At 41.6% G+C, this 12,401-nt stretch overlaps 1 protein-coding gene across 1 annotated transcript; it reads right to left on the bottom strand.

Moving 5' to 3' along the window:
• Positions 1-10,920: 10,920 nt before the first annotated feature.
• Positions 10,921-11,790, bottom strand: LOC123397258. Its single transcript, XM_045091880.1, has one exon. The coding sequence runs from the start codon at positions 11,622-11,624 to the stop codon at positions 10,965-10,967; it is 660 nt and encodes a 219-aa protein (XP_044947815.1). The 5' UTR covers positions 11,625-11,790; the 3' UTR covers positions 10,921-10,964.
• Between the last annotated feature and the right edge of the window lie 611 nt (positions 11,791-12,401).

The following is a 12,401-nucleotide window of genomic DNA, read 5'->3' as shown; positions in this document are numbered from 1 at the left end:
CGTAAGTTAGCCACTCAAATAATTGCTTAGTGCTTGTTGCCGCCTCACCACTTAACTATAGCTCACCCATTAAGCTTTGCTAGTCTTGATACCTTTGTTAATGAGATTGTTGAGTCCATGTCACTCACAGATTACTACAACAACAGTTGTAGGTACAGGTAAAGCGATACTTTGACGTGAGCTCGATAGTTTTTCTATTTGGAGTATCTTCTTCTTCTTCTTTTCTTCGATCAAAGGGTAGGTTTCAGGCCGAAAACCTGGGATATCAAGGATGGACGTCTTTCTTTTATCGTTTGTTTTCGTCAGTAGTTGGACCCTACTGTTCTACATGATGTTTGAATGTATTGTTCTATTGAGATGTTCATATTGTAGCTTGTGGCGAGTGTAAGCCAGTTCCATATACTCATCTCTTATGTACATGTACTTGTAATGATATCCATTCTTGCGAAATGATGAGATGTGATTCTATCCCTGTCGAGGCCCTCGTGCCAAAATAAGGATATGATCGCATCTTGGGCATTACAAGTTGGTATCAGAGCAGTACCGACCTAGGAGCCCCCTTGATTGATCGAACTTGGCCAAGTCGAGTCTAGTAAAAAGCTACTTTGAGTCTAGTAATATAACGGAGGGTAGGATTCTTTTTACTCCTCCTCTATGCTCTGGTGAGGAATCTTGACGTAGGATTTTTAATTCTACTCCTCTTCTCACTCAAATTTTTTTAGGATCACGCGGGTATTTTGGAAACTATATGATGTCGTTGTGACCGGGATTTTGTTCTTGGTGCCTCCTGTTATCGAGGAGTTGAGCTCCAGGGGATTCTTGTCACACTTGTTATCATTCAATTTTCTTAGTATCTCACGACGGAGTATGTTCGAAATTGCTTCAATACTATTTGTGGCGAGAGGAGTTTGGCGTTAACCAGTACTAGGGAGAGCGTCGAGATGTGCTGCCATAATTGGTATCATGTTGATTACAAGGGTCTGAGGTAGATGAGTTTCCGAGATCTCTGGTTATGTGTTGATGGATGTGATACACTGGACGGGTAGTATTATTGCTAGGAGTTGAGTGATGGATTTTATTCCTTGTATCCATGGACCAGATTGCATAACTAAAAAATTTCAGAAGTTCTTAGGTGAAAAGTCAAGTAGTTACCTAGGATTATCTTTCAACGCATGCATGATGTGAGGTTGGGGTTCGACATCTAGTGGATTCGTTTGTTCATGGTATTTCTTTCAGAGGATAGTCTCGATATATGTCGTCAGATATGCTTTGTCAAGCCTTGTAGTTCTCTACGCCTAGGGAGCATATTCGACCATCATTTAAATAGGGCAATCCGATGTACGATCGAACCCGTGCGAACCATACCATGAAAATATCAAACGCAATCTCTGTCATGAATATGTTTCCAGCTTATTTCATAAGCCTCATCCTTTGTTTTGTTGGAGTATGGTAATTCGAGTTGCTTCGTTGTCAAGTGGTGATTTCATATCTTGTCTAAGCATTGTTCTCATATTTTACGAGAATGCTAATTATTTTGCTCAATCAAGTTGTCTTATCAATTCATTTCAAACCTGAGTTGTCATGTCAGTTCTCTTCAACCGGCGTGCTTCTCTTCTTGATAATTCAATCCTTTCTAATATTTGCAAGATCTATCCTTGTATTTGTTTCATGAGTTTACCTCATATGTCCTAAGTTGTCTTTTTTTCCCCACCCTCACACCCTTTTCTTCAATGATTTAATTATCATCCAAGTGCCTTTCTTTTCATTGTTGCTTCCACTATCTTTTCTTCCGTATGGTATCCAGTGATTCCCTTTGAAGATGTTCAGTGCTAGTTCATCGTTCTTCATTCTTGTTTCTTCTCCGGTGAATTGAATTCAAGCTTTCGATGTCCATCATATCCTTTTCTTCCTTTAAATGCTTCTATGTGAAATTATTATCGAAGCCTCTCTTATTTTATTCACCCCTCTCTATTCTATCCGGAGTGTTCAAGATATCTCAGAAGTTTCTTGTTTTCAATCCTTTCAAGTATTTCAAGGTTCTCACCTCATCAAGTTTTCATTTGTACCGGTGCAATATTTCTCTTCCTAAGCAATTGTTTCAATGGTGTTTTTATTTAGTGGGCCCATAACCCACAGGTTTTCCGAGGAGCTTACCTGGCTCTTCTAATCTTTTCCGGAGATCTCTAATTATTTTCAATTATGATGTAAGAATGATTTTCATCACTCATATTCCTCCTCAAGATCGCTTCAATTTATTTCATCGTTGCCACACCTTTCTTTATTCATTGTTCCGGAGTGCCTTAATAATCCTTGGTAGTGCTTCTTGCCATAATTCTCTGCATTGAAGACTGAAGAAGTGTTTCCCTTAAATCTTTGTCCATTCTTTGAAGATTGTCATCTCACCTTTGTGTTATCTTCTCAATTGTTTTCGATCATGAGTAATCCCCTCCATATCTATCTAGTTCATTTTAGAGTTGTTTTCTTTTGTTGATCCTCCCAAAGGCCATCATTTCAGAAGATTTCTTTGTTCTCAGCTTTCAGCTTTCATTCTCAAATTCTTCTCAATTGGTGTCCCTTCGTTTGTCTCTTAATTATTCCGGTGCCTTGTTCAAGTTTTCTCTTAGGTGGATCGTGGTCTCTTCGTTCTCATGCATCTCCATTTATTTGTAGTATCCTCATTCCTTCCAATTCTTACTGGTGGCTTGTTCAAGACTTCTTCAAGTTTGTGCTCTTGTCTCTCTATTGAATCTTTTCAAGAAGAATAATTGGTATGCTAAATCTGTTGCTTGTCATCAATTTAAATTTATGAAGGATAAGCGTAACATAATTCTTATTCTTGTTTCATCAAAGTGATTTCAATCTTTCTTCAGGAGTTGTCCATGATATCTAATTCTTTATCCGAAGTTTTCTTATCTTTTCTTTTCCGAAGTTCCAAGTTTTCTCAAGTATCTCTTCGTGAAGCTCCATCTAAATCTTTGCAAGGCCATGATCTTATTATTTTCAACCTTCAATTCTTTTCTATCATCCTTCCATTTTCGGAGTTTTTTTCACGAGTGTCTTCAAGGTGGTTGGTTTAGGATGTAATTCTTTTCGAAGTATTCTTCAAGATTCTTGTGGTAGTACCTCAAGTGTTCTTTCTCTTGCATTTCAAGTGCAATTCTTCCTCCATTTTCCTTTGAGGTGGTGTTATAGAATTCTTGACTCATGAGGAGTCTTGAAGGGAATTTGTTTCAAGAATGAGATATTTAAATCCACCAATTCTTTCATCATGAGATATTTTGAACCCATTATTTATTCATTGATACTATCTTGGATTGGATTTCAGCTAAAGCTTTTTTAAGGATTGTTGCCATTATGGTGATTATTGTTGATCCAAGTTCTCAATGCATCCTCTTGGTGAAACAAGTTTCGCGTATCTTGTTGCTCCCAAGCAATCTTTGTTTCTGTTAGTGACTGGTTATCACCTCATAATTTTGGGATGGTTTCCATAAGTCCACTACAAGCTTCTTCTTTTTATTGTTGATTTTCCAAAAACTCCGTTCAATCCTCCCCTGTAAGGATTCTTTTAAAGTTCAATTGTGATAGAAGTTGTGTTTTTTCTTCTCCATTCTCTTCTTCTCAATGATCTAGTTTCTATTCCTTGGTTTGAGAGGCTTTGTGGTGTTTCTCTCCTCAACCCCTCATCTCGGTTAGTCAAGATCATGTTCTTTCCTTGCTTGTTTGTTCAATTGGAGTGTTGTGAAATGTTTCAAGTTATTTCCTTCTTATAAATTTTGCCTCTATTTCCTATCGAAGTGTTGCCAACATTTCTTTTAAATTCTTGCTTGTCTTTAATATCATTCTTCAACTCTTTCTGAAACATCCAAGATTTGTTGGTTTCACTCGTTTGTCAAATAAGCAACTAAGTTTTACCTCTTCCTCTTTCTTCTTCCTCTTCCCCTTTCATTCTTAGATCTCGGGTCGAGATCTATTGTTAGTGTAGGAGAGTTGTAACAGCCGAAACCAACGCTCAATAAGATTCCTCTTTTATTTCGTTGTCGCCATGTGACTTATTTGGTTGTCGCATTCATTATCGCGTCATGTGCATCATCTACATTGCATCAGCACTCTGTGGCCGTCATTTTTTCAAAACTTAAATCCGTTATTAGTGGTTCTTCCCGTTCTATTCATTGACCGTTTCGAGACCAACCACACACGCACACGCCCGCGACACCGTTAATATATTGTTTTTAAAGTGTGTATAAAACTTTCTAGGATTGAGTTGAAAGTTGGCGTGCAGTCTTATCATAGTGTAGGTAGGCCGCCTACCAAATTTCATCGGAATGAGAGCTGTTTGATACCCGAACGGTCGACCGTAGCGGCACCGTCATCGGTTTATTCATCAGAAGTTTTTCGGTTTATAAACTCTATCACGGGTCGCACCATTTCCCTCTCATCTCAGCCCCAAAGCCTCCACACAACCTACCGAGCCCACCTAGCCATCCCTCGCGTTCGAAGTCGTTCGATCGCGATGGCGCGGTCGAAACAGGAGCTAAAAACCCAACCCTACCCCCATTTGTTATAAATAGATGCCCTAGTCTCCTTAACTTGGCCTAAACCCTAGCCACCTTCGATTTACGTGCCCCTCGAGCCTCAACCGTGGCCAGCCTCCTCCCGCCTCGTGCCAGGCCAGCCCGGGCCCGAGGGAAGCTTGTCAGAGCCCATCCAGGCCCGCGCAAGCTCGCTCCCTCAGCGAGCCGACCCGCTTGCGCCGCTGCCAGCCCCGCACCCCCACGCATCTCACATCTGCCCGTGCGCCGCCAAGCCTCACCAGCCCCGCCACCCTGCCAGATACTCTCTCTTAGAGTTTCGCGTCGCCTGCCGTAGTGTGTCGTGCCGCTGGCCGGCCTCGCTTTCGCCCTAGATCGGCCTGTCTCCGCGCCACCCCAAGCTCCCTCATGGCATCGCCCCGATCCCGTCTCTGTCGCCTCCTAGCCGCTGGAGATGGGAGTTGCCAGCCGGATCCAGCGAGCTGTGCCCGGGACCGTCGCACCTCCTACGCCCGTCGCCCAGCGTCCTCCCCGTCATGTGCCATTGCAGGTTGCCACGAGCTCGACCGCTCGAGCGCCCGATCCCCCAGCGCAGTTGACAAAAGCTGCTGGTGGGCCGCGTCGCCCCGGCCCAGTCGCGCTCCAACTCCGCCGTCCCAGCGCCAGTTGCTTCCCCAAGCCCAGCGCCCTTAGAACATCTCCACCGAACGGGCCTAACCCGCTAGGTGAGTGCCATTTGCCTATACTACGCCCGAGCATTGTTTTGCTATATTGCGCTAAGTGGAGTATAGACCTAGAGATCTTAGATTCCGCCCGTGAATAGATTTTTTTGCCCAGCGGATTTGTCCAATTTCTAGTGTATTAATCATTTCAGAAAAATGCATATTTTAAAATTGCTAATAAATAATTAACCTTTGCGTCGGATGAAAATATTTTCAGTATGTATAATGTTCAGAATTTTGTGTAGATTAAGAATTTCCAAGTTTCATGCATGTTACAAATATTTAAACACGATGTTGGCATGGTTTTGCATGATGTCATATTAAAATAATTTAATTTGTAGCAAATTAACCGTGCATCGGAATTGAAAACTTTATACATGAAAAATGTTTAGCATTTTGTGGAGTTTCACAATATCCAAGGCTCACATGTGTTAAAAATGTTTAGACTTGTTGTTTAATTAAATTTGAGTATATTCCATGTTGAAATGATTTATTTCATAACTAATTAACTGTTTAGAATAACATGGTGCCATTTATTTTGCTGTTTAACCACTATAAAATTGTGTATAGGCAGAGGAGTACCGAAACATTAATTTGCTTCGGGACTTTTCGGAATTGTTATTCGTTGTTCGGGTCTAATTTAAACTTGCCTATAATTTCCTATAGGTCATAATAAATTGTTGTGTCCATGTTTGACATGCTTGTGGTTGTCATTTGCATATATTTTGCATTCATGACATATTATCGGTGTTGGTCATATCTTGTAAACCGTAGCTCCGATTTAAATGATCTATATATGTAAATCAACTAGAATGACATGTAGAATCATGTGGTCCACTTTATTTTGCTATTTAATAATTATGAAATGAGTTTAGTACAGATCTGGATCAATTTCGAAATTAACACATTGTGTCATTTCGGAAAACGCTATATGTTGTTTCTGACCTCATTTGAAATGTCTAGATAGTGTAATTTATTTATAATTCATCTCTTGTCATGTTTAACAACATTTAATATTGCCGTGAAATAAACGGGAGTGAATTAAATGATTCAAATGTGGAGTTTCGTCAATATGCAACTAGTTCCATATTAAGTTCACTTAATGTGTAGGAGTTGATTCTTGTGCCTTGTCATACCATGCATAAATTAAATGAACATGCATCATAATTGCTTGCAAATCATGTCATGAATATGTGTGGTGTTATCGTGTGTTGATTGTTGTTTTGGATTGCTTCTTCTCGATAGAGTTCCGAACCGCTTCGGAGTGTGAGGATCCTTTTGACTACGTTGGTTCGTGTGCTTCATGGATTCATTTTTCTTCCAATCGGGATCACACGGAAGATAATCATTTCCCTAGATATCATTATATCATTTCCATGCTAGTTGTTTCGTTGCTATCGCTAGTTCTTGCTAAATGTCAGCCTTCCAACATTGTCATGAAAATCCTCTAACCTCTCCACAACCCAGCAAAACCTTGTATGGCTACGATACCGCTTGTCCAGCCTTTTTACATTATTACTAGTTTCAGGTGCAAATGTTTTCCATGTGAAAACATGGGTTCCTTGTCATATCATCAAATTATTGATATGTAATTTAATGCACCTATATACTTGGTAAAAGGTGGAAGGCTTGGCCTTCTAGCCTGGTGTTTTCTTCCATCTTTGCCGCCTTATTTACTTGTGTACCGGTGTTATGTTCCATAATTGAGAGCTCCTAATATGCTTGGGGTGTTACGGGGACCCCCTTGATTTTCTTTTTGGGATAAAAATCGTGTGGCAAGGCCCAACATTGGTACCATTTGCTTAATAACTACTAAATTTTGCATTGGGCATTCATTACCCCGTGGATAATTAATCAACCCCCCGGGCCAGTGCTCCTCATGAGTGTTGGTCCACCTACCTAGCAGTTGGCGGTGCCAACTCGTCGCAACTCGAGGCAGTTTCTGGCTATCGTCCACTTTGCATAGATGGTTGATGCCCGTAGATAGAGAGCACGCGGCCCTAGACGCGAATCTGGATCACTGGGTGACCTTGATGGATTTGTTTTACTCTTATCGAAGGTCTTGTGCGAGGGATTCCGACGATACTTTAGGCTAACTCTAGGTTGAGGTTTTTCACCAGGAATCCGAGGAGATCACAGGTTTTTTGTTGTCGAGATTTCCGATGCAGCGTGTGGTAGTTTGTGATGGACTAGTTGGAGCACCCCCTACAGGATTATATCTTTCGAAAAGTCGTGCTCGCGGTTATGTGGCAACTTGGAAAGTTTGTTTAACACCCGGTCATAGCAAACTTGAAGTAAACTTAATTAGAAACTTGCCAACTATGTGCGTAGCTGTGACTGTCTCTTCTCGTGAGTTCTTATCTGAAAGAGGACACGACGGGATTATATTTGACGTAAGTAGGTGTTCAGGATCATTCATTTGATCAACATTAGTTCATGACTGTTATGCGTATATCACCCCCTTTTATTCTTGTACTCGTAAGTTAGCCACTTAAATAATGGCTTAGTGCTTGCTTTCGGCTCACCACTTAACCATACCTCACCCATTAAGCTTTGCTAGTCTTAATACCTTTGGAAATGAGATTGTTGAGTCCATGTGGCTTATGGATTACTACAACAACAGTTGCAGGTACGGTTAAAGCAATACTTTGACATGAGCACGATGATTGTTTTATTTGGAGTTTCTTCTTCTTCTTCACCGATCATAGGATGGGTTCGAGGCCGCCAGCCTAGGATAGCAAGGATGGACGTCGTTCTTTTATCGTTTGTTTTCGTCCGTAGTCAGATCCTGCTCTTCTACATGATGTTTGAATGTATTGTTGTATTGAGATGTTCATGTTTTAGCTTGTGCGCGAGGGTAAGCAAATTCCATATACTCATCTCTTATGTACATGTACTTGTAACGATATACAATTCTTGCGAAATGAATAGGTGCGCTTCTATCCCTGTCGAGGCCTCGTGCCAAAATAAGGATAGTATCGCATCTTGGACGATGCAGGTAGTCCGCCCGCCTATGATATCGAGCACACATGTGTTGAATAATCAGGTCACGGGTGTTGACTAGTTACAAAAGTCATGACAAATCACAAGATTGAGAAATTTCATAGGGGGCGAATCAGACAGTTGCCCACAAATATACACAAGTTGTTCAACTTTTGCACGATTTGCTCGTAGAAATCATTGAAATCGCTAGATATAATGATGAAAAATACACACGAGTTGCTTGTTGAATGCACTGGAGTTACACAAAAACACATTAAAAGTTGCTAACTTTTTTGTGATACTCGAGTGTAATTATGGCAACTATTTACAAATAGCACTCAACTGGGCATTAATGGTATGCAATTTATAGTATCTATATGCAACTGAGCATCAATTGTAGGCAACTGACCATCGATAATAGATAACTGAACATCAAAGTTGAGCAATTTTACAGTGTTTATAGACAACTGAGCATTAACCATAGACAACTGATCGTTATTAATAGGCCATTAGGCATCAATGTTTGGCAATTTCATAGTATTTGTAGGCAGATTTAGCATCAACCACACATAACTAATCATGAATGACAAGCAATTGAACACCAACAATTGAGAAGTTGAGATAATGTTGGCAAGATTCAGAGTTATACATAGTGCAATGAATTTACTTGTATGTAGCACTAAATACGTCTCATGTTTTCTGTGATTTTCTCATTTATACAAAAATCAACCAGATAGGCAGTTCTAATAGGCAAAAAAAGTTGTTTTCCTATAGCAGTAAAGTTGTCTCAATATCATTCAAAGTTGTTCAAAAACATGTTTATCAAAATCTATCCACATAGAATCTAGTTTTGAAGAGCTCTTCGTAAGAAGCAAAGCCGTGAAAACGGATCTTCATTCTTACCCTCAATTTAAAAATTATACTCCCTCCATCACGGTTTTAGAAGACATGTATAGAAATTCTCTAGGACCTAGGTGGTTATTGATTGGCTGTGAAATAAGTTAAAAAAATAGCATTCACACTACACATGCATATACAAGTAGTACAACGGAGTAGTAATTAGCTGTTAGGAGTAAATGCAACGTGTCTTAAGGGTTTTTTTCTTTACGGGGACTTTTTGTTGTAGGGACTAAAAAAGGCCCTTTTAGTCCCATGTGAAAGAAACATGAGGGACTTTTAGGGAATAAAAGGGGTATTTGGTACTAAAGGAAGAAGTCCCTACGGGAAGGACTTTTTAAAAAATTTTGACATTTTTTTCCAACAATGCCCTTCCTTTTAGCATGTCATTTAATAACTTCTAGTATATTACTAGAGGTAACATGGTCTTTTTATATGTCATTTAATGACCTCTAGTCTCTGTTTAGTCCCTGAAAATAAACGGATAGGGACTAGGAACTTTTTAGTTGGAATTAGAAAAAGTCCTAGGACTTTTTAATGAAAGAGGGCCTAAATCTTATCTATTAGTATGAAAATGCACGTAAATTTAATTGTGTTTTTAAAACTGTGACGAAGGTAGTAGCTTTTTCTTAAAGAAGTAACTAATTACACCTAGGATTGTTGGTTCGCGGCCCTGGATCCTTAATTGTATGGATGCGGGGACCTGTAGTTGAGCTGTTGAGGTATCCGGTAGTGGTAGTGGTAGTGAAAACGATAATTTAAGGTTCGATTAGTGGGCGTTTGAGATGCAGATTGCGCACAATGTTGATTTTTTATTGTTTGCATTCGAATCTTTGTATGGTACATGACCCTCTTAACATCTTGTACATCGTTTTTACTACCTCATAGAAGACACCTACGCACGTACGTAGTCAATTTGATTTATATAAATTTTATTGTTTAATATAAAAAATATATTATTAGAAAATAAAACACCTAAAGTTTTTAATGATATATTTTTGGAACCGTTTCCTACCCGCGCGACGGCCGAACCGACGCGCCGGTCGTCCCTCACGCGCGCGGGCCCTTACAAACATTTTTTCAATCTGCGCATTTCGCTGGTCAATGGATGCAACATTTTTCGTCCAAATTTATTACAACCAGTGTCATTTTTGCTGTAAGCATTTTTTTACTATTTTTTGTCCCAGTAAAAAAATTGCGTATATGTTTGGGTGCAACTTCAGTTCGTCAGATTTTTCGTTACAATCGATGTTTTTTACTTTTGCTACAACCGTGTTATTTTTTGCTACAACCGGCATCATGTTTTGCTGCAATCGTTCATTAAAAAAGTTGCATACACGTCACTTAAATATTTGCTATAACCGATTTTTGACTTTTGTTACCACGTATCATCAGCTTCGTTTTTTTGCTACGATCACGTAGATATTTTTTTGCTACAATTTTTTTTTGCAACAGTTGAAAAAATTGATACATCGCATCAAAATTTTGTTGCATAGGAGAAAAAATGTTGCATGCGGATCCAACGGTGCGGACGTGCGGGGGTTGGTGGATCCTGCGGCCCACGCGCGACCGGCCGAAAGTTTGGGCCTGCGCGCCGGAGCAGATCACTTCCATATATTTTTTATAATATATGTTTATCATTAAGTTGGTCAAATTAATGACCTAGCTAGGTACACGTAGCGGACTTATAAAGTGAGATGGAGGGAGTAGATTTTTTTGTAACTTTAAATTTTTGATTTGTCGTGGTTTTCACCGAACGCTGATTTTAATGTGATATTCTCCCATAGAAAAAATGATGTGCAAAACTCATCCATTCGACAAAAATTCATACAGTTCACCCACTGGCGACCTCTCCATGATACAGTGTACTACCGGCTTGTGGTCGGACTACTCTAACGCTGCCACGGCAGGAGCCGCCCCGCCGCCGGTCAGATGCATGCTCATGCGCGCCGCAGCCGCCGCACAACCAGGCCGCGCAGGTGCAGCAACAGATGGCCGGCGACGTCCCAAGCGCTACTACGCACGCCAGGACGAGCACAAGCGCCACTGCGAGCGCCCAGCTCGGCCAACGACGGCCGCCGCCGGCGGCTTCCCCGGTTGCTATTGGTCTCCCCAACTCAAGAAGAGGACCATCGGCACGCCCGGCTGCATCGACGCCGCCTCCCTGCCACCGCAGTGTCGCGCGCTGGTCGTCGCCCATGCCAGCCACACTGCGCTTCGTCGATGCTCCGCCGGTGCGCTCGTTGTTGCCGGATCCTCCGCGGCTAGTGCGGTGTCCGGTGACGAGGATCTGAAGGAGCCCTTCCTTGTCCCTCGCCTTGGCCGCCAGCCTGAGCTCCCGCAGCGCGGCGGAGAGTCTGGACCTCTTGCTCCTCTTCTTCTTCATGGCGTCGCTCCGGCACAGCGACGGCTTCGGGGAGCTGTCGACTCGCCGGAGAGCTCTACCGCCGCAGCTGCCACCGATCATTATAGAAGACCCGTGGAGCAGATGCATGGATCGCTGATGTCAGTGTACAACGCAACCACCGGCTCGCGCTAGCTAGCTTGCGTCCCGTGCAGCTCCGATCGATCGACGCGGCTGTTGAGTGTCGCCGATGCTAGCTGGACGATCGAGCTCGTCTCTGCTTGTCTGCAGCTACATGCATCTTGTGTTATTTATACCAGCAAGCAAAGTAGGGCTTAGATCTGGTGGGGGACAGGAGTGGCATGAGTCACAAGAGAACGCGTGAGAGAGCAGAGTACGGCGCATCGTGCATGGCCGTGCGCAGCTCAACGTTTCCGTGTGGCGCTGGCGCGAAGCTTCCGGGCGTAAACTGTGGTGTTAACAGGTGTGGACGGACATGATGCACGTGTCGGATCAGTTGTGACTCCCTGTGCCTCGGGAGTTGCAGCTATCGCTTGACCGCCAGCGTTATACAGCTACTACTACCGTGGTCCGGATTATCAGTCCCATCGTATATTTTTATTTAAAATTTCCTTATGAATCTGACTAGTAAACTGTTAATCAATGTCATTATAAATTATATTGTTCAATTCATATTTAAATATTGTTTTTAAAGATATTTTTTAAAGCTATAATTTAGAAGATTAGATAACCAGAGCAACCTTATAGTCAAAATATCCCTGTAATGCACGATAACCCTATACTCTAAACCCTATAGTCAAAATATCCGTGTAATGCACGCATACGTGCTTTTAGGGTGTGGCCTAGTAGTGCGGTGGCAACTGAAAGTCATAGTCTGCTTGCGAGTTCATTTAAGCTTGTGATAAA

This window comes from Hordeum vulgare, chromosome 5H (genome assembly GCF_904849725.1).
Source record: "Hordeum vulgare subsp. vulgare chromosome 5H, MorexV3_pseudomolecules_assembly, whole genome shotgun sequence".
Taxonomy (NCBI): Eukaryota; Viridiplantae; Streptophyta; class Magnoliopsida; order Poales; family Poaceae; genus Hordeum; species Hordeum vulgare.
The sequence above is the reverse complement of the archived record's forward strand: the minus strand, read 5'-3'. Positions and strand labels throughout refer to the sequence as shown.